At 29.1% G+C, this 23,831-nt stretch overlaps 2 protein-coding genes and 1 long non-coding RNA gene across 3 annotated transcripts; 2 read left to right on the top strand and 1 right to left on the bottom strand.

The window, feature by feature from the left end:
* Positions 1–204: 204 nt before the first annotated feature.
* Positions 205–1,776, top strand: LOC136983988 (uncharacterized). Its single transcript, XR_010882132.1, has 4 exons — positions 205–250; positions 501–540; positions 1,013–1,051; positions 1,647–1,776. It is a non-coding gene; the product is annotated as an uncharacterized lncRNA (long non-coding RNA).
* A 2,902-nt stretch (positions 1,777–4,678) lies between these two features.
* On the bottom strand, positions 4,679–14,114 carry LOC136983976 (uncharacterized). Its single transcript, XM_067280876.1, has 16 exons — positions 14,034–14,114; positions 13,769–13,809; positions 12,291–12,365; positions 12,175–12,207; positions 12,038–12,055; positions 11,925–11,960; positions 11,823–11,846; positions 11,709–11,745; positions 8,265–8,284; positions 7,649–7,690; positions 7,528–7,575; positions 5,797–5,841; positions 5,256–5,300; positions 5,043–5,084; positions 4,920–4,951; positions 4,679–4,790 (listed from the first exon to the last, which is right to left on the bottom strand). Exons 1-16 carry the CDS (start codon positions 14,098–14,100, stop codon positions 4,751–4,753), a joined length of 645 nt encoding a protein of 214 aa, XP_067136977.1. The 5' UTR covers positions 14,101–14,114; the 3' UTR covers positions 4,679–4,750.
* Positions 10,109–23,105, top strand: LOC136983966 (amine oxidase [flavin-containing] B-like). The gene is made up of 15 exons (XM_067280865.1): positions 10,109–10,262; positions 17,014–17,090; positions 17,442–17,536; positions 17,716–17,853; positions 17,938–18,045; positions 18,113–18,204; positions 18,776–18,917; positions 18,995–19,055; positions 19,119–19,207; positions 19,286–19,445; positions 19,557–19,656; positions 20,702–20,813; positions 20,906–21,003; positions 21,078–21,252; positions 22,961–23,105. Exons 2-15 carry the CDS (start codon positions 17,045–17,047, stop codon positions 23,099–23,101), a joined length of 1,557 nt encoding a protein of 518 aa, XP_067136966.1. The 5' UTR covers positions 10,109–10,262; positions 17,014–17,044; the 3' UTR covers positions 23,102–23,105.
* Positions 23,106–23,831: the final 726 nt, after the last annotated feature.

Here is a 23,831-nt window from a genome sequence, read left to right as displayed (position 1 = left end):
ATCTTACGTCGTCTTCCTTCCCTCATCGTCATCGGAAACTAATTCCTCCTCCTCCATAAACTGCTGGCGTAACACTTGAATAGTGTCTTTACAGAAACGATAACAAATCATTTTAATTTAGAGTCTTGATTAGAATTTCTATCCGATAATTTAAATTAGGAGTAAAGACACGATTTTCATATTTGTCTTTGCTTTCAATTTTATTTTTCAGAATTCTCCTTCGTTTCTACAGAGTGGTTCCTATTCAAACGTAAATATGTCTTGTATTTGTTTATATTATTTATAATGTACTTATTAACTTGTACAGGATTACAATCGTATTTTTGGTTAATAATATCAGCAACGGTGCATGCAGAAAGTAGATTCGAAGAAAGAGATTTATTTTTAAAAAATTATGAAAACTTTTCCTAGAACACTTAACTAAATGAGAAATCCTTTTCTCGTAATTTTATATTTATTCACAAATATATGATTTTTACACGTTGCTTCTATTCCTTTAGTTGAGAGGATCAGACTGGTGGATTTTCTTACCAACTTTAGGTACAGTAAATATTCATTGATTTAGAATATGTTTGAATCAATCGTATTTATAGATTAGTTTATTTCCACACATTTCTGTTTTGATAACAATTTAATCATTTGAAATACAGTAAAATCTCGCTAATTCGGAATTTGAGACAATTCGAACTACTATTTTGCACCGTGTATTTTCTAAAGTAATTAATTTGTAGGTTCTAATCGTTTTTCAGTTTAAATCTGTAAATGTTGGCAATGACAAGAACGATTTTACTGCTAATTTGTCATTGCAAAGCTTTGTCAAAACACTGTATTTGTTATTTAAATTTGACTTTAAGTAAAGTATACTTTTGGGACCATTGAATACTCATTTGAGTAAGGATCAGGCTATTCCCCAATCATTCCAAACAATGAGACGAGATTCTACTGTACATGATTGAAAAAACTGAGCGATAATCAACTACGCGTATAACAGTTCATTTATTTTTTAATTTAGGTATTTGGTGCATTTGGAATCAGTGGTTTAAAACTAACGGTAATCATTTACTTGTATCTCAGAAAGTAATTGTTAATACAATTATTATAATCTTTATATAAATAATAAACTTATTACTTCTAAAACATAGAGATTTTTCACTTCTAAAGTGTAAACTGACAGTTGGACGACAAACATTTATCTTTATTAATATAAAAGTTTGGCATTTAATTCTGTTTGAGGTAAATCATCGTAAAATATAGATAGAAAATTAAATAATAATAACCTAAATTTATTTAATATTAACTTAAATTTTCTCTTATAACAGATGATTAATCAATCAGAATATATTTATAATGCTTGTTGAATTTTAATACATTTTTTTCCAGGATATCTGAAAGATACTGACTTTTGTATCTGTATTTGTATTTATATTTAATGAAAATCGTGTCGTTACGCTAAAATCTAAGTGTAATAATATTCAATATATTTAACGTTAAAAGTATCTTATGATAGACATGAGATATATCAAATTAATATGATTACTAAATACATAATCAACGAAAGTACTTTATTATATGAATAAGATCTTCGAGATAGTTGCATTTAAATTATTATTTTCTATTAAATATTTATTCGAAATGTTTCATTTCAGTAATAAGAAATAATCTACGAGAAGCTTGACTACGAAAATGTTTTTGATTTAAACACTGTAGGACGTATTTAATTTGTTCCACAAACTTTACAAACTGCAAATAAATATAAAATAAAATTTCTGACAGATATGTTTATTGTGTTTTCTGTTTGAGTTTTTAAATATAATTAAGTATAGCAAAATATTTCGGAAGAAATAGGTCAATATTGTGTAGGTCAATGTTTATGTAGGTCAATATTAATAATAAATTCAAGTGTTTTCAACTTATATATTTATTATAAGTGCATTCGTACTATATATGGGTTATTTCAAATTTATGCAACTCTTAGTAAAAACATTTATCGGATTATAATGAAGATTGCCATCTTTATACAGTCCGGAATACAGTATTCACTTCAATTGCAAAATTTATATTTAACATAAATTTCAAATAAAAAGTTTTTGCATTAAAATAATTTTAGAATAAGTAGTTACAAATTATAGACCACTTATAGTGCAATGATTTGTAAATCATTATATTTTTAATATTGTAGAATGTGTGGGGGCAGAATCCTCGAGAGCTTGTATGGGGACTAAGGGATAGATCAGGCTCCTTTTTCCTCCTAACGGCCCCTTTAACATAGAAAGTTTCTTTCTTAATGAAAATCATTCTTAAAAATTTTATTTTCTGTTAGTAAAAATAATATTAATTTTATAGGAATAGAAACCATTACGGTCTCCGAAGTTTTTTTCGGACCGGGCGAAAAATCCCCAGCTTTCTTTCTCTCGACGTCTTTGTATGAAAGGAAGAACCTAGCACTTAAGCTTAAAAGGCTTAAATTTCAAAAATATCTCTCCACTATATTGATTTTTAACTTTCTTAATATGATAATACTGTAATAATAAAGAAACATGACACACCATACAGGATGTCCCGGAAGTCCGGGTCAATTTCGTTGATAATGTACAGTACGTATATATCCTTATAAAGCTTTTATGTTTGGAGGGAAGAGTCGTGTGCACGTGACCTCGTTTGTAGAAGCGTGGACCCTACACTTGGACCTTAAAGCTGATATGACGAGCACCAGTTCCTTTTTAGTTCAGTGGTTGGTCGCAAGTGTGTGGATACGTGGTCGTTCTTACAATTAAAAAAATATATAAAAAAAGTGTCTGACACGACCTTCGGACAACTAACCTGGTGAGTTCCTTATTGAATTAAAGGGTTTATGGAGGGTATAGGGACTTCCCAGACGTACTGTATATTGTAAAAACTAAATTAGATCTTACCTTAAGGATGCTAACCTAAATGATTATCTTAAAGCTGCAATCTACAATAAGTTGCTGAAAGTAGACTAATTCTTTATTGTGTATGTGTATACATACGTTGACTCGTTTCCTTGTGGGTTCTAAGAGTGCTTTCTCCATACCCAATTTGAGTTCGCCCGGCCTACAACACAAACAACCGGGTAGTGAGATACGGGGCCCAACATATCCGGGACAAACCGACCATAAAAAGTTTCTAGAATTTGTTTCCTGGTCCCCCAAAGCGATAGGCTGAATCCTTAACCATTTCGGCCGTCCGGCGCCATTGATAGATATATTATACCATTATTACGTTGAAAAACTATGAAGATATTTCAATGATAAACCGTTATTCATTTATTAGCGGATCTAAATATATCGACGAGTGTAGAAAAACATAATTATCATTCTCATTGTGTAATATTTAAATAGAAAAAAAAACGAATTTATAACGAAATTACGAAATTTTCAATATTATCAAAATATTAAATAATCAAAAAACATGAATTTAAACTAGAATATTTACTGACAGATTAAATGTATTAACTGTTCTTGTAATTGAGGGCATCAATTTGTTTAAGTCTTGTTGATTATGTTGGTGGGCGTGTTGCCTAGTAATGCGGATTTAATATAGCTGTATAAGCCGGTGGCATAGAATACCACCACCTAGACACAAGGCCTCTTCGATCCTTTGACGTCATGAGAAAAAGATCGTTGAACACGTGGATCGCTAACCGTCAGTCCTATTTCTAGTGTAGATCTGTGTTCTGGTCTTTGTTAAAAATTTTTGTCAAATTTTGTTTGAAATGCTATCGACGTGTTGTGTTCCTTGTAAATCAAATTACGCACGTTTGGGCCAGAGTTGGCTCCAGATCCTGGTTCCGGCATGGAGATTACATAAAATAATAATTATATTTTAATTCGATAATTAATTTCATTACAGTTTTGCTTTGTAAACATTTTTAATTGTTCACTTCGATTAAGTGATTTTTGTATTAATAAACTAAGTAAAATTACACTGGTAAAGTCGAAAGGAAGTAAGAATGACGTCGCAGTTAGCAATACTTTTGCTGGATATTTGGGCGATTTGCTTACAAAATGGCCGTTTTTAAAAACGGCCAGTTTGTAAACGTTGAGTGGTGAAGTGGAGGAACGTAAAATGAAACTATTTTTTTTCAAATAACGAACTATTGTTAAATTAATTCAATGTTAATTAACAAACAAGTAACAGCGTAGAAAGATGCCCGTGGTGAATTTAGTCTACACTGTCAGAGTAGACAATAGTACGGAAGATAAACAGAAATCCAGGCAATAGTTACGATGCGTTACATTCTTGTTACGCACGCTACAAGGATAATGAGAGGAGAGAGTGTTTAGAAAACGTTACGTCTTAACATTGGGTAACAGAATGATTTTCTTTTTGTTTCTAAGTGTTGAATTATGAACTATACTGTTATTACCATTGCTTTGTTACGTTATACATGCAATTAATAATACAATGTAAGCGTAATGTAACGTAACGTGTGTATTATTCCTTAGCTCAACTAAGGAAGTTGATCAACATAGGCGTTACACTTTGAGTATGATAACTTCACGAGCCATTACAGGAGGTGGAATGATAGTTGAAAAATAGGCGATAAAAACAGCGTTATGCAATTTATGGACGATCCCATAAGAATATTGACAAATTGATAATTCTAGTATGATTATAACAATTAAATAATTATATAGAAAAATTATTCAATTTTCAGTCAATTTATTTTTCATTTATTACAACAGTTTCATGATTGAAAAATACATGTATAGATTTCTTATATTTGTAATTACTCTGTAGATTCTTCTGGACTTGAAGGTCCTTCTTCACTGTAAATATAAAATTAATAATTTTAGAAAGAAGAAAAAGAGAGAAATAATATATAATTTATGATATGATAAATATGAAGGCGAAGATCATGTTTTATTATAAAAGCTGATTTTTTAAAATAATCTTACGGCTTTCTGCATATTTCCCGCTGTCTACTCCTCTATAAATATATATAATAAAAATATTGAAATAAGCATATTTTCTAAATGTTAAAAAACATATTTTCAGCTTAATAAGAAGAAAATTCTTACGTTCTTAAACGCATTTACTGCCTCCTCACATTTTCCCTCCGTCTAGGTAAGTACAGTATTAAACAGTTTTCAATTATTTTTATACAATATCCAGAAAATAAATACAAAAATATTTGATCGAAATTACATATAATTCCTTATAATTTATATAGAAATTATAAATTTTCATGTCATTTATATTTTAATATTTAGAAATAAAAATCTATTCTTTACCACAAATGATTTGACTTCTTCGAACGGTTTTCCTCTTCCAGGTTTCTGAAATAAAACTTAATTTATATTCTGATATTAATTTTAAAATATTGTAAATTAATGATAGAATTTTTACCATTTTCTAACTTTTAATAAAATACCAGCTGCATATGTCGGGCGTTGCTTGGGCTTTTGAGGAGATGGGTGATTAGTGAGGTTGGTGTGGAAAAGTGTGACAAAAACAATGGTTTTAGTAAATAAAATATACATTTACTGAGTCAATAAATGTATATTTTATTGGGTCAATATGTTATGCTTTAATATGACACTGGAACTGAAATTTTAGCCCCAACCGTTTACTTAAAATAACTGGACAAAACTGACAAACTAAAACCCTCTTTCAATTAATTAATATGTAGATAATAATAATTCTATATATTTATTATTTTACCTGAGATTACGTTGCGATATTCATTTATAATACTGAACTGAATGATGCACATATTTATATTTTAATATTTATATAACAGTTTAATATATAGAAACAAAAATTTATTTTTACCCTACATCTTTTCATTTCATGTGGCGGATTTTCTTCTTCACGTTTCTGAAATAAAACTTAATATTATTTTATGGTATTCTAAGTTAAATTTTGTAAAAATTTAATAGTTTTATAGTTTTAAAATGGATTTTAACTTATTATAAAAAAGCTGGCAACGTTGTTGCGGGAGTTCCCGGAATTCTTTATATGTTTTCATCTCTAATAATTGCTAACGTTACCTTTAAGTGTTCAGACGTACAGTACATGATATTACCGAGCGCAACGATGACCTATGTACTACTTGTGGGGTCAGAGATGGCACCAGTCATTATTTCTACAACTGCGCAATCACTGCCAGTGAAAGAACAAAACTGAAGCTTCTTTTAAATGAGATTAACATTAACTGGCCATGTGGCCTTCATGAAATCTGGAAAAACCATGAAATTTTCCGCATCTTCGAAAAGATAGCCAAGAAGACTATTCTGACCAATCATCAACTTCTCTAAGGAGGGGCTAACTGATTCACTTAATGGGTTCTGTGTGAGGGCCACTAGCCCTTGCTCTCCCCACGACACTCTTAAAGAAGTCTTTGGTTCACCCATGTGTGCCTGAGGAGGGTTCTCACCATCCTTCTTCCCCTCATAATCCTGTTGGGAGGTCCCTTCTTGCTGGCACAAGTACTGCCAAATATGCAATGTATTTCCTTTGTGCTTTCTTCCGAGCTACAAGTAAAGCGCGGAATTATGTACATAAGTTTTCTCTTAATTGTTTTTTGTATTCATCCACTCTTTGACTACAATTGAAGTCATCTATGTAACATACTGTAAATCTCATCTCACTGTTCTTTCTCTCTCTGGTAGTGCCACAGGCAGGTACAGGGAATGTATGAAAAATACGACTAATAAAATAAAACAAAAAAGTACATGATATTACTAATATTCGTAAAACAAAGTTGGGAGTTTTTTCTCCCAATTTTGAAACATAACAACTTCTGTGCCTTTTGTCGAAAATCTCTGAAAGTATGCAGGGAGATTCATATGTTAGATGGAAATATTTATAGAAATTTTCAATAAAATCGAACCGTCGGTTACGGAGATATTAATTTAAGAAGGTGCGGTTATATCTTCCGAACCAATGGCCGTTTTATTCTTTACTAGCATTTACATTTTTTTGAACTCATCCCTGCTTTTAAAATTAAGCATTTTTTCCATTTTATAGTAACTAACAATAAAATATCCAAACAGAGGCCGCCAAACACAGTTTTAAAATTTTTTTGCCGGGAAAGTTACGCAACTCGTCGCTGAATTTTTAAAATTTACTATCTAATGTCGAAGATTCACTTCATATTATAGGAGTTTTAAACCATCTATCTATTGATACAGTCGTCTTTGAATAATAATTTTTAAGCCACATACACAGATTTAGTTATATACAGATATATTAATTGTTTTCAGAAAGTTTACATTTGTATTCCTAAAGGAATAAATTTATTTCATAACAATAAAAAGTTTATAATAAATTAAAACATTTAAAAAATTTTTAATTTATGTTTTAATTAAATTATTATATCTAAAAAGACTTAATTATTATTAAAACAATGAGTGAATTATGTTTACCTTGAGTTAGCATAAATTGGAAATAAAGATTTGTTAATTCAAACAGTTATTTCTTTTATAAAATAGTTAAACATTTGATGAAAAAAAAGAGTAAAAATTTAAATAAATAATTTCATAAAATTCTAAAAGTATTTACATTTTTATTCTTGAACATACATGCTTGGAATTCGTTCCACTTTTCTTCCTGTAAATACAATTTTAAGTGTACAAAATTTTAAAAGTTAATTCTATCTCTCTTATTTATAAAATTATTTTACCTTTCCACTTGCATCTTGACAGCATTGATTAATTTTTTCACCCTAAAAATATTAATTACTATTTACAATAAATATTTGGTCAACAATATATTTAAAAATCTTTAAACACATTTTCATTTACTGGGCTGCAATTTGAAAAAAAAAATTCTGTCCCTCTTTCTTTCCTTAATCTCGAGAACGGTTTTAGATAAATAAAATCAAGGGCATATGTGGAAAGCTTAAGTACAGGAGGTCCCAATTAACTATATAAGAATTTCCGATATAAACCAGAAGTCACGTTATTCGAATTCGAAAGTTTCTCCCCAAAAAGAGCTAGAGAGATGACGGGCATGGCTCTATTGCTAACAGGAAAAGTATGATGTACAGGGGCAAAACACCTAATTTGAGGTGGAGAGCATATATTTTAAATTAAATAAATTTTAAAAATATGAATAAAAATTGCAGCCCGGCATTGTGACGATTTCACAATAAATAACTGTTCGGTTTTTTTAAATATTCTTTGTTTTAAAAAAAATATATGAATAGGCATGAAAAGAGTTACGTGTTATATATTATGTTATATCAAATTAAACAATATTAAAAATTGAATTTCTTAAATTGATTCTACTTCTCATACCATAACTTCTTGCCTTTTTTCTGAAAAAAATACGAAATTTTAATGATTATATTAAAAACGTTAATAAATATAATATTTTAAGTATATTAAATTTCATTATATTATTCATTTTTATATTAATGTTTTTTAAATTTAGCAAATACATTTAATAAAATAAATAAAAAAAACATATAAATGTATATAAGTCTATATACCGTAGTAAATATTTTTTATTATTTTATTTGGAGTATATTTTACAAAAAGTTTCTTTTGTAAAATAGTAGTTATATAAAATTTGAATCTATCTGCTTGGGAATTACTACTGATACTCTCTGATATAAGGCCTGAATGGACAAGGCAGTTAGGAGTTACTCCAGGCAGACCTACCCCTCTGGGGAGTCCGGAATTGAATCCGGGTGGACCATCCCGAATTTTTCGTGGGTAATCCGTTTTGGATAAATCGGGCCTTTCACCACTCGGATTGTGGGTCTTGTTGAATTCACTATGGATAAAAGAACCTCTTAGTGCCTTTTATCCATACACATTGCGAAAAATTCCAGTAATCCGGCACCACTCTGGTTTTATATGTGCCGGATTAACAAATTTCTACCGTATTAAAAGAATTATTCACATCTATTTCTTTATTATTTTAAGTTTTCGTGTTGTCAAAATAAAGATGCTATTCGATAAGTGAGACAGTTAATTCGATTACTTGAAAAACTTGAAATTTATGGTTGTCCATTAAACATAATTGGATAAAGTACAGATTTCTCAACACATACTTACAGCAAGTTCTATTATACTGTATTATTATATTATTTTGTAATATTCACGCAATGAATTAATTAATTTTGGAATTCATCAACACAAATCATCATCCAAATCATCCAAAAAACTCACCAAGCAGCCTTCTTTCTCTCGATGGGAACTCCTACTTGTAACATAAATGTAGTGTTTTCCTGCATTGTTATTGGATATATCTACGGATTATCAGTGATGAAAATTTTAAGAGAATAATTTAAAAAAATATGAAGTCATTGCAATAGTTAACCTTTGGAGGTAAGAACATAACTAAAGTTTAAACTGCTATTGTTATCTTTTTATGGACATCTGGAAAAAATGGGATGAATTAACCTATATTTCTGCTTTACTTCTGTAAGTATAAATTGTAATTATTGATAAATACCATTATAGTTCACTTGCAAAAAGAAAAAGAAATTTGCGCATCCGAGACACGAAACAACGACCTTAACCCCACAACACTGACTGGAACGTTGCTGGAAACTCTAACCTCTCAACTACACTTAATTCATTATGTATTTAACTAATTTAAATTAATTTATGATTTATTTTCTAAATAATCTTCATAACTTCACTTTTTTCAAATAAATCGTATTAAAACATTTCTCAAATTTAATTAATTCATGCAAAAAGCTGACTTGTTGGGACCCAATAGTAATTACGGTACAGTACATAAAATATAATTCTTTTTAATAATAAATAATTAATTGGAGTGCCATTCATTAATATATTAATATATAAAAAGATGAAAATATTGCTTCGAGTTAGTGAATTATTTATATCATCCATTTATTTCCCGTTTATGGATACGTTAATGAACCCGCTGCTTTATTTAAATTACTCTAGAATCGAACGACAGTGAGATTTTTATTAAATAATTGAAGCAAAACTGATATTACAATTTTTATATGAAGCGTAAAAAGGGTAAAATTATTGTTTAACCGTTTTATTATAGTTTTAATTCAATTATCTCGACGGCTATTTTTTCATGTAAATGGTCGTCTGGGTTATGGCATTTTACTTCACCCATTTATCAATAGACTCTTCCTTTGCGCAATTTAACAATTATGCCAATTAATGCGCTGTTCGTTCTGTAATAATTACATCTGTCGAGTATCATAAATCTATTTCGAAAACTTCTTAGTGGAATTGAAGGGCAGTGAGCGGTATTAGTTTAATGATTAAAGCATAATCGGACGTTTTTCATCGATTTTACGGGTGAGTTATCCTCTTTCTCTCTCTCGCATGATCATTTGTATCAGAATTTTTACCGAAAGATGAGATTTACTAAAGTTTAATTACTCTAAAATACAAATTTAAATTAACTGGAAAATTCACTTAATACTGAACGTTCGATCTATTACAAATAAATGCTCTTATTCGTGCTTAGCTTGATCAGTTCTTATGATTTTTACATTACTGAAAGTTTGCAAAATAAGAAAGTTTTAATCATAATAAAACTTTCTTTTATCCAATTTACCGAGTTTTTAAATGTTTGTACTTTTTATAACAAATATCTAAAGTCTGCCGTTGAAGTAAAGGAATTTCTTAATCTTTTTTCTTTTCGTGAGTGCTTAATGTCGTCGAAAATTCAATAATTATTACTGCGGTTTTTTCTAAGAGAATTTCTCAAATTATATTTAAATTCTTATCAACATATTCCAATATTCCAAATTGGTGAATCTGCTTCATATTAATTCGGCGATATAAACTTGGCAGAGAATTAATTCAAAAAATTCTTTGCATCTTTTTACTTGGATTCTTCTGCTCACATTTTATTAACTAAACTTCATTTCCTTTTGTTGAAAAATGTAATATTTTGAACAAAATTCCTTTTTTTAGATTCGACATGTTGTTGTTCATATCAGATTAGTTTTGATCACAAAGAGTGTCTTTATTTGACTTCTTCTTCTATTACAAGATCTATTTAAACTTTTGATTTATATTACTTTTTTCCTTAGTCATTTAACAAGCAAATTTCCAATAAATTCTAACCTGTCTACATCTGAAAGTGCTTTTTTTTAAATCGAAGTATTGTTGATTTAGACAAAACTTTTTTGTTAATACGCTCTTCCTTAAAACAAGGTTTTTAGTTTAACTATTTCCCAGAAAACTTGGGAACAGAATGCATAGATATTGGATTTCTCTTACAAGATTGTCTTGTAATCATCCATAGCCATAGCCTAAATCCAACGAATAATTCATGTTTTACGATTAAAGATATAGCCATGAAAGGGGAATATATAGAAAGTTGTTTGTCTGTCTGCTGAACAGATCCATTGTGTGTGTGTTGTAAGCGTGATCACTTGAAAGTATCCTCCAGGAGTCTCAATTTATCATGTATTAAGATTCTGCCTGAGGTATGTATGTCATACTATTGTCTTGTGTACGGAGTTCATGACGCTGGTGGTTCAGCACTAATTCATTTCCAAACAAATATTAATAGGACCAAATGTATTTTGTCCTGCTAGGAATCAACTCCTGAAATTTATCCTCATAGTTTGAAACAAAGCTGTCTTGCTCTGATTTGAACAAATTGTAAGGGAAAAATACTGTTTTTTTTTCTCAATTACGAAAATAAAACAGACTTTTTAAAAATATCTTTCCAAAATTTACAACTGTTAATTTTACATTAAAATTTTACAATTAAAATAAAATTCTTACCATGGCATTTTTTAATTATTGGACATATATCTTCAAACTGAAATTTTTAATTCAATTACTACTACAAATTAGGAACATTTTAAAACGAAAAAAATTAATAAAAATAAAAATTACTTTTGGGCATGTACCAGAAGTAAGCTAGAAAAAAGTATTTTTTTTTAAATTTCTTTTGTAATTAAGTAAACGATTTAAAAATTTTTCAAAAATAAACTATACCTCCTCCGACTTAGAAAGTACATCTTCTATTTCTTCCTAAAAATTAATCGCCATTCTTATGAATTCCATTTATTTAAAAATGAATAAATTATAAATATTTTGAATAGTCTTACTCTAGATATTCCGCATCTCTGCAAATGAAAGTTATTTTTAGTCTCTTCCAATTTCAGGTAAATTAGATGATTTTTTAAACGAATATTTTTAATATAAAAATATATATTAATCATTTTTAAAATTTCGAAACTCTTACTTCTTTTCTCTTTATAAAACAATCCATGTAAGCCTAGAATTTTTAAAATATTCCGATTAGTATTAAGTTTACTAAATTTCCACTGTATCAAATAGTAAAGTAATACAACTACTGACGTCTTTATAATTTCCGGTTCCTTCTTCTACTGCATCATCTGCTTTTCTACAACAGCTCTTCCACGGTCCTCTACCCTTAACATTTTAATATTTGTTTTTTTTTATTTATAATATATAAAGATTTTTTCTATATCGTTAAAATGCAAGCGAAGTAATAATAGATGAACATATTTTTCAGAGAAATTTGTTCTCTAAAATTTATTTGGGAACATGCATGGAAAATTCAAATAATTAAAATATAGAGAAATATTTTGAAAATTATATCTAGAATAATTAATCATTCTTACTTTCCCAGCTGTTTATATATAAGAGGAAAAGTATGGCGATCGGTCAAAAACGTAGACCCCCCAAAAAAGTTTTACGTTTATGAACGTAGGACACCTTTTTGGAACGTCGAGAAATTCAAAAAGATTTGGAGGTAATTTCTGTGTGTATGGATGTTAGTGTGTGAGGACACTATTTTGTTCACTATTCGAAGCTTAACTCCTGTGCTTTCTGTCTGTCAATTCTACAGGAAGGTTTGTTTATTAGGGGGGGTTGATGCTATTAAAATTTGGTGGTTAAAGATCGAGGGGTCGTGTGTATCTCCAGTAGGGTCGGACTTACGATTTTACTCGTTACTAGCATTTACAATTTTTCTTATAAAACCCATCCCTATCCTCGAAATTAAGCTTTTTGCTATTTCATAATAATTAAAAACTTCTCATATATTTTATTAAACTTTTTATAACAAATGACTCCACCAAAATTTAAAATGTTGCCGGGAAATTTGAACAACTCGTTGGTTTTAATAACTTGTCTAGTGATAGACAAACGTATGTGCCATTTTTAATTTTGAAGAATGTTCTTATGCTTAATTCACCAGACTAAGTAATATTTTTTAAGGAATAGATTTAAATGTTTATTACAAAAACCAATAATCAATTCAATAATTCACCAATAAGACTCTCGTACAACTAAATATAACAAGATTCTCTAAAATAGGTTATTAAAAACGTTTGTATTTTGTCGCAGTTGAGCGAAGATGGTCAAATCGAATGCCTTGCTTTGCAGAAAAATGTATAAAAAAGGGAAATTTTCATGAGATTTAATTTCATATTACAAGATATACTGCAATTTAATTTAAAGAAGTTATTAAAATTTATTTTCTAACACAGTAATAAGTTCTTTTAATTTGACAACCGAAAGTCCTGAATAGCCGGAAATCCAGAAAACTCGATTTTAGGGCATCTGAATGTGCTCGGTTGCTCGAGGATGAATTCGGCCCTTTTATTATATCCGTATGTTAGTGATGGACATGGAAAATGAGGGAGAAACACAGCATGAAGCAGGAACAATTTAAGTATGTAAAGTTTATATCTTAAGTAAATAAAGTAAGAATAGAATGGATGTAATCAGGCATTTTACCCTATAATCCTTTATCATATCGGTTTCTTGCACCACGGATTAAAAGACTTTAAATAAATGTTACTACTTACTGGACGTCTCCCGCCATTTTCAGGAGGTCTTTCACCATCATCTGAAAAAAAAATTAAGTACATTTTTATTAGGATAATCATAATACGAGTGAAGGTTTCACAATTGAATTGCATTCTGTTTTTAGTACTTTTTTTATAATTATAGAATCGCTACATTTTCTCTCCACGTATTTATTATTTCTGAAAGCGTGAAATTTAACCGATTACACTTAATAATTTTCATAAAAAGTTAATAAAACTACAAAACTTAAATGTATTAATTTACCTTGAGTGTTGACGACATTGATGAAAAGAAAAGCCACAACGGCAACAGTGACTACGTACGATGTCATGCTATTTCAATGTCTCTAATGAAAACTGTGAAGAAAATACATCGGTAGATCCATTTATATAGCAAAATGAAAATATTGCGTCATTGTAAGAAACACAACCTTCGTACAATTAACTCATTTATTTCCTATTTATTTTGATTATTTGTTCAATTTTGTTTGTTGAACCTGTTACTTTAAATGAAAGTGTCTTTTAAACAAAAGTTGGAAGAAATTCATACATTTATGTTTGCTTTATAACAAAATTTTCAATGTTATTTAATATTTTTTCGTAAATAAGTTAGATTATAATTATTTAAATATATATATAAATTTAAGAAGTTTTTTGCTTATATATTAGAATGAAAACAGCTGATAAAACAAGTTATTTTTCCTCTTAAGTAGGAAAATTCCTTTGTCTCATGAGTTTCTGCACGATTTCAATTACATCACGATGGAAAATTTCATAAAATTTTTCAAGATTTCTTACAATTAAAAAATATTTTCACTTATAATATCTTATAATATATATATAAATACGCATGCAATATAATGTGTGTATATATAATAATATATATCTGTGTGAATTCTATATAGAATTACATTCTTGTGTGCATCTTCTTCCAAATAGTTTACATTTTACTTTTATGTAAATTATCTCTCTTCATTATAAAGTTTTTTTTTTTCAATGAAATTTACTGTTTGAAGACTTAGAATATGACGAAAAAGTTCTATAATATACTTTTTATACGAGGTATAAATTTACTTCTAATTTGTCTTAAGAAAATGTCGCGGATTCAGCTTTATTACGCTACTATCTGGTTATGTGACTTTTATATAATTTCATTTTTGACTCGCTATGTAATTGTTAAAAAATAATAATAATTAAAACGTAATTGCTACTGAAATTAGCTATTTTTGTAAATTTTAACAGCTGCAGCTGCAAGGAAACTAGACACGTAATCATAGCTACAAGGAAGCAATGATACAGTATATTTGCTTGCTACGCGGTACGGAAGTTAGACGTAATTGTTAATGTATTAATGATTTTTGAACATCTCCTTATAACTGTGACAAATAGAATAATTTTATTTATGGGACTAATGATCGAAATTTGTTGTAACGAGCTATAAAACCTATTGTAGTCATCTAAGAAAAATTTTAAAACGATTGATGGTTAAAGGTCGACGGGTGGGGGAGATAATGGGGGTCGTGTGTATCTCTAGTAGGGTCAGACTTAAGGATGATTTTACTGGTTATTAGCATTTATATATTTTTTTTTTTTATAAAAACCCATCCCTACCTTGAAAATTTAATTTTTTTTAATCCTTTTCTAATAATCAATGAAGTATTTTATCTATTATTAAAAACTTGGCGCCATCAAATATTGCTGGAAAGGTTATCTTTTAAGCAACTCGTTGCTGGATTTTTATGGGCTATCTGATGCATAATAAATTCGAATAAAATGAAGGATGAGAATAACTTGATCCAGAAAATCCAGATTAACTCCAAATCCAATATTTTACGCAATATAGAATATTTTCTCTAACAGCTAGGAAATAATATAGAAATGTACTGAATTTCTAGCGAACTTCTTTTATATTTTAAAAAATGTTAAGCTCATGAAAAAGCTAACTTATTTTTATTAAAATACAACATTTGAGTAGGAAAAAGTTTTTGGTTTAAAAGTATAATGCATAATCTTCCTTTTTTTTATATATTAAAAAATACAGAAAATTTTGCATCTGTACAGCTTGTATGTGGTCGAAATTATATGAAAAGTCTATATTGTGAATATTATTAAAGTACTAATGCAAAAGAGTGATCCAGAAAGCATCTTAGCTCATGTTAATATATAGATTCTGGAAACTATATAGGGGGATTTTGTTCGGAAATGCCATTTACTGTAGTAGTATTATTATTATAATATAATTTCTAATAAAATTCTCCTTCGTTTTATGATTTGATAGTTTTCGTATTACACAACACTAAATATTGTGAAAGAAATGTTACTGTTGCTACAGTTTAAATTTTACAGTTCTTTTTATATTATTCAAGAATAGGACATTTCGTGCTCTTACTCACATGTATTATGAATAGGAGAAGGTGAATCTCCCATTCTTATCTAATATATAAAAAGGTTGTTCGATTAAAATTACTGAACAAATAAATTTTATTTTTTGAGGATAATTTTTGATTTTTTTTCCTAAATTTTCAACTGAGAAATAAGTTTTTAATACCGCAAAATGAATGAAAGATTTAAAATTGATAACTGAAATGAAAACTCCAGTATTTTAACTTCATTTATCTTTACATTTTCCCCTTTTTACCATCAAAATTTTCCGAAAATAAATTAGACTATTCTAGACTTTTTGAGAATAAAATTAATTTCTAATTAACTATATTAATGGAATTAAATAGCAAAATCTCCTTTACATAGATGATTGATAGATCAAACAATTCAATGATTCCTATCTATAATCTTAGAAGGATCGTTATCAATATCGATAACAGATGAACATTCTTATATTTTATGTTAGATATAAATTGATTTTCGTATAAAAACAATTTAACAATTGAAATGAGTTAACAAATTTTTAATATTAGCGATTCATTATAATGGCTTACGACAGTTTTTAATGTCGTTGCATAATTTCGAAATAGAAAAATTGCTAAATATTAAATTTGATATCGTCGTGCCAATTAATTTTTGTCGGTATTACTTTTGTTCTCTAAATCTGTATTTGGAAGTATTTTCTGTCATCAGAAATTAAAGAATAATTTGCAAAAGAAAAAAAAAAATATGCCTAAGAAATAAATTTGTTTTGAAATGGTTAAATTTCGCAATTTGTCATTAAATAGAAATTTAAGTAATTAAAAATGTTTTTGTCACTGCTTTATATTAACTTTTTTTCATTTCTATTAACATATGTGAAGTTCTACGTATCTCGGCGACAATTCTTCTGTTATGTCAAGAAGGACTCGGGTTATAATAATTGGCGGTGGATTAAGTGGTAAATATAGTGTGTATACATATATATATTTTTCCTCAATTTTTCATTTACTACAAAGAGGACATTTTAATACTAATCTGTAAGAAGTTAGAGAAATACTTACAATATATCTGTGAGAATATTTTACATTAAAAAAAATTAATATATATATATATATATATATATTAAAGTATGAAATTAAACTTTTTTTAAAATTAACTTTATTCGGGGTTCCTCGTCTGCGAGGACCAAGCTGGCAAGACATACTTAGGCATAGGTGCTTTGTACTATGTACTATGCGTAATATTTCATGAATATTGGATATATTCATGATTTCTTCGGTTTAAATAATCAATACTGATTACTTAACAGGTTTATCAGCTGCAAAATGGCTTCATCAATCGGATATAGATGTCTTAGTATTAGAAGCAAGAGATCGTGTCGGCGGAAGAACTTTAACTAAAAAAGTAAGTGAAAATATCGTTTAAAAACAGCATTTCAAATAAAACAAGAAGTATTGAACATTAAATTATTTTACGTTTAACAATAGATTCACTCACTGTCTTTTAGTTTAACTCTTAGAATATAAATCCTTACAAACTACTACTTACATAAAGCTTTTTAAAATATATATATATATTTTTAGAGTCCGGATGTTGGTTACGTGGATTTAGGAGGCTCATACGTTGGCCCCACGCAAGATCATCTCTTTAGGTTAACAAAGGAATTGTGTATCGATAATTATAAAATAGAAGAGAACGAAGATGTTATATATTTTTCTCAAGTCAGTATAGCCTGCAAAATATCCATACATTTAATACCACAATTTCTGTATCTGTGTTTATCAATAAATTCTTTTTATTTAAAGGGGAAGAGATATCGTCACAAAACCACCGGTTCGATACCATTTAGAAATCCTTTTGTCCATTTAGACATTAATAATTTTACCAGGGCTATTGATGAAATGGGAAAAGAGGTATATATTTTCTTAATTGGTTTCAATCTATTCTGATACGATAGTTTTCTTTGGTAACTCGAAATAGGTTCCAGCGGATGAACCGTGGAAGGCACCTCATGCTGAAGAATGGGACACGATGACTTACCAAACCTTTATGGATGAAACTTGTTATACAGAGTAAGAGGAAATTACCTGTTTTAAACCTTTTTCATGAAATTAACTCTCAAATCTGAACTTTCTCTCATTATAAAGTTCATAATGATTTTTCGTATGAAAGAGAGTTTAATCGCCCACAAATATATATATAGGCCCTATATTTCTCTTTTTAGATAATTACAAATAAGATTTTAAAAACAAATACATTTGTAATTTTAAAATTAAAAATTTAACGTAGATTTAACGATGCATTTCATTTAAAATGAAACAGTTTTTATGAAATTCACTCTTACCAAAGATTTTTGATATAGCCCCGTGTTGTAACATAATAGGCCTAATTACTTTACTTTAACGTTAATTGCAGATTGTTCTTAAAATTTTATATACAAAAATTTATAAGTTATTAAAACGCAGCCCAAACTTTAGAAATCTCTTAACTCTGACGAAGCACCTCGAAGTAGTCATTGTACAAATGTTATGACTTAAGTAAAATAAAAATATTGTTATAAGCTAAATGTTGGTAAAAGTACATAAAGAACATTTGCTAAAGTGAACTAAGTTCCCAATTAAAAAACTTTTTTTCTTAATTTAGACAATGCCGGGCAGTAGCAAAAGCTTATATCGAAGAACCGTTAGCTTCCTCACCTTACGAAAGTTCATTTTTATGGATGTTATGGTTCACTAAATTATGCCAAGGAATGAAATCAATGATGAGTGTTACGAGCGGCGGACAAGTTAATATATTTATTATTGCTTTATACCTAATAATTTAAAATTTAAAAAAAAAAAAAAAAAACTTGATTTTTCACAGGAACGAAAATTTATCGGCGGAAGTCAACAAATAAGTGAACGTATTTCAGAGCGTTTAGGGAGTAAGTTGATTAAGATGATTTAAGTTTTCTACATAAATATCAAAATCAACTTTTTTTTTTTAGATTGCGTATTGTTAAATTCACCCGTCGTTGAAATTACTCAATTGGAAAAAGAAGTTACTGTAAAAACGCTGGATGGAAATACTTATAATGTAAATAAAATTAAACTTTTAAGAGTTAACTTGAATTGTTACTTTTTTAAAAAAATCACACTTTTTAATGGTTTTTAGGGAAATTATATAATTATGGCAATACCTCTACCCTTGCAAATGAAAATCCACTACGATCCTCCTCTTTCCGCTCATAGAAATCAATTAATTCAAAGATGCCCTATGGGTTCCGTAATGAAGTGTATTTTGTACTATCAAACTGAATTCTGGAAAAAGCATGGTAAGAACTTCATAGCTTTGTTCATTCTCTCAATAGTAACTACCGAAAGCATAAATTCGCTTCAGATTTTAGATTAAGTATAAAAAGTAATTTGTTCTTGAATTTTTTCAGGTTTTTGTGGTACATCATTAATAGACGTTGACGATGAAAATCCTATATCTTCCACATATAATGATACCAAACCAGATGGAAGTTATCCGGCTATTGTTGGGTGACTATAACGTTCCGTTTCTATACAAATTATTTGTGGTTAGGTTAATAATAATCTAATTAGAAATCGTTAGCTATTCCTAAAACTTTCTGCAATTTTATTGTTGAAGTTGAGGTGCTCTCCTTTTCGTTAAGTGTATTAGGAGAAGGGGATCTGGGTATCTATTTTGAAAGTTTTGATGCTTAAATACCTTCTGATGTAAAATAAATATTTTCAGTATTTTGAGACGTGAACTATAATCTTACCATAGGATAGATTTTTCTTTACAAAACTAACAAAAATATAGATATTCAAAATGATTCTCGAGTCATTGTGAGTGGAACAAAGTCTGGAGTTTGTAGTGAAAAACCAAATGATCCTCTCATCTGCGGATGAGATCGTTTTCGCAAAAATGTACTTTTTCCGCTCATCTGTCTGACTATGGGAATGTAGAACGACTGAGTTTGCAAATACAATTTGCTTTTTTCCTTCCATAAACTATGAAAGTAATCGAGTAGATACCAGTAGTGAGATTCGAATTTTCTCTGTGTAAAGCAAGTTTATCAACCGGGGTGCCACGGCGCCACGATTATGGTGTCGCAAAGTTTAGGGCCGATAATAAAAGTAGATGTAAAATAATAGTCTCGCTATTGTTTTTATATGTAGGTAATTCGACAAAATTCAATGTACTTAAATTTTGATTTCGAACACGTAGAAACGCTTTTTTTTTTTTTTTTTAAGTAGCATTTTAATGCAAACTGTCAATTTTTAAAATTTTTCTTAACGGGAAGGGAGTCCCACCCCAGCGTTGCGCGTAATATTCGTTTTCGCAAAAGGTTCATCTGGCTTATTTAGATTCTAGATCCGCCGCTGGTCAAGGGTGTCACGATTTATTTTTCAATCAGGGGTGCCACTCGATGAAAAAGGTTGAAAAACACTGGTGTAAAGTTTCTATGCCCAATAAAAGATCTGGTTATAAATTTGCACCTCAACTTCTCAATTTTGAGTCGTAATGACAAATTAATATTAATTACAAATTTATATTCTCTTAACGAAACTTATTCAGATTTATCTTGGCTGACCAAGTACGTAAAGTAGCACATCTTACTCAAGAAGAAAGGAAAAATATATTCAGAAAATGCTTATGTAATGTCTTCGGATTAGAGGAATTTTTAAAAGTAATAATTATTTATTTAGTTATTCTAAATAATACATTATAAATTTAACAAATTTTTATAAATTTTAATTTATTAACAAAATCCAATATTAGCCAATTCATTATGAAGAATATAATTGGATGTCAGAGCAATATTCTGGTGGATGTTTTACGGCCATGTTTCCTCCTGGATTTTTAACCAGATACGGAGAGTTAGTAATTGTTATTTATAAAAATCGTGATCAAGAAATAAAGAAAGGCAAGATAAAGTTTATTTCATATGCAGATTTTTAAGAAAACCCGTAGGAAGAATGTATTTTGCTGGAACCGAAACAGCTACCACCTGGACAGGATACATGGAGGGTGCAATAGAAGCGGGAGAAAGAGCAGCGAGAGAAGTGATGCACGATATGGGAATGCTGAAAAAGGAAGAAATATGGAGAAAAGAACCTCCTACTGACGTAATTTTTTTTCTTTTTTAACAATTAGAGAGACTGGGGGAATCTGGGACAGATTTTCTGTATCGCAAAACCCGTTAGAAAAACAATATTTTAATGAATTAATAGCCAACAAATTGGAGTATCATAGGTTAGACATTTTTTTAAATGTCTTGCCCCATATTTTTTCCCGAAAAATACAGAAAAACTATGCAGTATCCAGCATTACCCTGAAGCGCGGGGTAATAATGGACAGTACACGAAGCAGCGACAAACTGGTAGAAAATGACCTCAAATTATAATTTGTTTCATTTCCTTTGTAAATTTTATTTCGTAAGTTTTAGCTACAACTGAGTTGCCATGGTCAAAAGCAGTTCCTTTTTTGTTTTTATAGTATTTCGTGTCCGGAAATACCCATCTCTACAGTTTTGATTAATTGCTGTATTTTTAAATACAAATTACCTTGATGTCAATTATATTAAGACTTTATCACATTTTTCCCGTCCTCGAGAAATTTCATACGATATTATATACCGGTATATCAAATGCAGATACCTAAACAAAGTTTTCTTTGCTTAATTTCTGAACAGAACTTTTGATTAGCAATATAACGTTTATGATCAGATAAAAACATTTTTACAGTTAAAATCTTATTCTGAAGATTTGAAAAACAGTTAATTTCCACATTTGAAGTCTTTTTGAACACATGCCAACACGATGCAATTACATAAATATGCAGTTAGATATAGGCAGTTCCCGACTTTCGAACGTAACGAATTCCTAAAAATGAGTACAAAAGTCGAATGTCAAATTTTAAATATAGAATTTAAATGTTTTGGTTCTGGGAATTTCCGTTATACAGATTTCAAGGAAGAAAAGTTTAATTTTTTGTGGGTATGTTACGATGTAAAAAAACATTGTGTTTTCTGTTTAATGTATGGTTTAAACGTTTAAAATAATGGTTATTTTTTTCCTAATGATTTTCCTTGCCGAGTTCAAAACTAGCTGAAAGCGTCACTGCACAAAATTTCGAACATCTAAGTACTGTACTGTACATGCATACTTATATCCACATTTTCTTTATAGTATTTACTTTCATAGGATTATAAAATTGTCTTCAAATGATTTTTGAAAATTGAACAATTAAAAAACCATATATGATAGCCGAAACTGTTTTCAAAAATAAACCAGAACGTGTAACGTTGTACCTATAATAGAGCAAACTACGTAACTGGAAATTGCTTATCTGTCGAACGCAGCGCCACGAAACTAGGTCATATTTAAAATTTTTAAAAATTTTATATGCATTAATTTTGAGGAAGTGAATTTGAAGTAATTGCATTAAACTATTCGTGAAGCTTTAAATGCTCAGTGTGTAATGTACCCAAAACACAGAATTCTCCGAAAAGCCCTTGGACCCATGAAGTTAGGATAAGTTTGTGTAATTTTATAAAAATATCTCTTACAAAAAATGGAAGGATTTCAGACGTTGCTTTCAAATTCTATTTAATTGTATGAAAGCAAGGAATCTTGGAAATTGAATTCGTTGATTTCCTGTAAAAAAAAGTCGCAAGAAACTAAGGAATTCGCACACAATCCCTAGTGTTTCATGTTGGGATTCCACTCTGGTCCCACCCATATATTTATCGCATGCAAGTTTTTAATATATTAATTTTTAAAAAATTGTGTAGTTTTAATTTTTCTGATTTTTACTAATTACTATTTTTAACAGGGCATTGAGCTTGCTCCTCCGAGAACTACGTGGTTGGAAAGGAACATGCCACCAATTAAAACAATTGTTTATATTTTTAAAATTATTTTAATTCAAGTACTTATCATTGTCGTTTCCTTATTGTTAACAAATCTTACTTGACTTTTTCCTTCTGATATGCATTAATGGTTCTTTTTTTTATTCTTTCATAACTTAATTTTTAACTTACTTTTGAATTATAGTGATCTAAAACGGTTATTAAAGGTTAAAAACTAATTTTTCCTATAAAAATTTAGTTTAGTACTAATATTATAATTAAAGAAACATATTTGCTTTAATACTTAGAGTGAAGTTTTTAAAAATTTGTATAAACATGTTTTGTTTTTGTAATCCATATTAGTGAGAAATAAAACAATTTTTTGAAAAGTAACTTGAGTGTAAATAACAATTTTAAACAAATCACCCCACCTTTTTTTGTTTGTTTTTTACTTCTCAGATATAGTATAGTGCAATGCTGGTCTATACTAGGGTTTCTCAAACGGGATCCCGGTTGTTTTTTTTTAACCCGGGAAATTTTTCTTATTTTGTGCTAAATTCAGGAAATTTTGCAAATAAAACTCTTTCTAGTTATACTTTCTAACTCATAAATACAAATTTACTCTGACAGTTTATTAATTTTAAACCTACTTATTAGTCTTTTTTTTAAATTTTTGCTCGTTATGGCATGTCACAAATGGTCAATAATCAATACGTAGTATATTTGTGACAGGACTCCGAAAATTCTTTACTTGTCGGAACCTGTAATATCTGGAATAATTGTGATTACGCTGTTTCAGTTTTTAACCATGCCCAGTAGCTTCAATAACTGCCTAACGCCAGGTTGTGCGAATTG

Source organism: Centruroides vittatus, unplaced genomic scaffold, assembly GCF_030686945.1.
Source record: "Centruroides vittatus isolate TY-2023 unplaced genomic scaffold, ASM3068694v2 contig_120, whole genome shotgun sequence".
NCBI classification, from domain to species: Eukaryota; Metazoa; Arthropoda; class Arachnida; order Scorpiones; family Buthidae; genus Centruroides; species Centruroides vittatus.
This window is presented reverse-complemented; position numbering and strand designations above follow the sequence as displayed.

Excerpts from the sequence above, each read along its gene's own strand:
- LOC136983976 (XM_067280876.1), bottom strand. The coding sequence starts at position 14,100 with ATGACATCGTACGTAGTCACTGTTGCCGTTGTGGCTTTTCTTTTCATC. Across the intron at positions 12,208-12,290 it reads GAACCGGAAATTATAAAGAC|GCTTACATGGATTGTTTTAT; the intron begins GTCAGTAGTTGT and ends TAAAAATTCTAG. Across the intron at positions 5,842-7,527 it reads GTATGTTCAAGAATAAAAAT|AAACGTGAAGAAGAAAATCC; the intron begins GTAAATACTTTT and ends GTTTTATTTCAG.
- LOC136983966 (XM_067280865.1), top strand. The coding sequence starts at position 17,045 with ATGTCAAGAAGGACTCGGGTTATAATAATTGGCGGTGGATTAAGTG. Across the intron at positions 17,854-17,937 it reads ATGTTATATATTTTTCTCAA|GGGAAGAGATATCGTCACAA; the intron begins GTCAGTATAGCC and ends TTTTATTTAAAG. Across the intron at positions 19,056-19,118 it reads TATTTCAGAGCGTTTAGGGA|ATTGCGTATTGTTAAATTCA; the intron begins GTAAGTTGATTA and ends TTTTTTTTTTAG.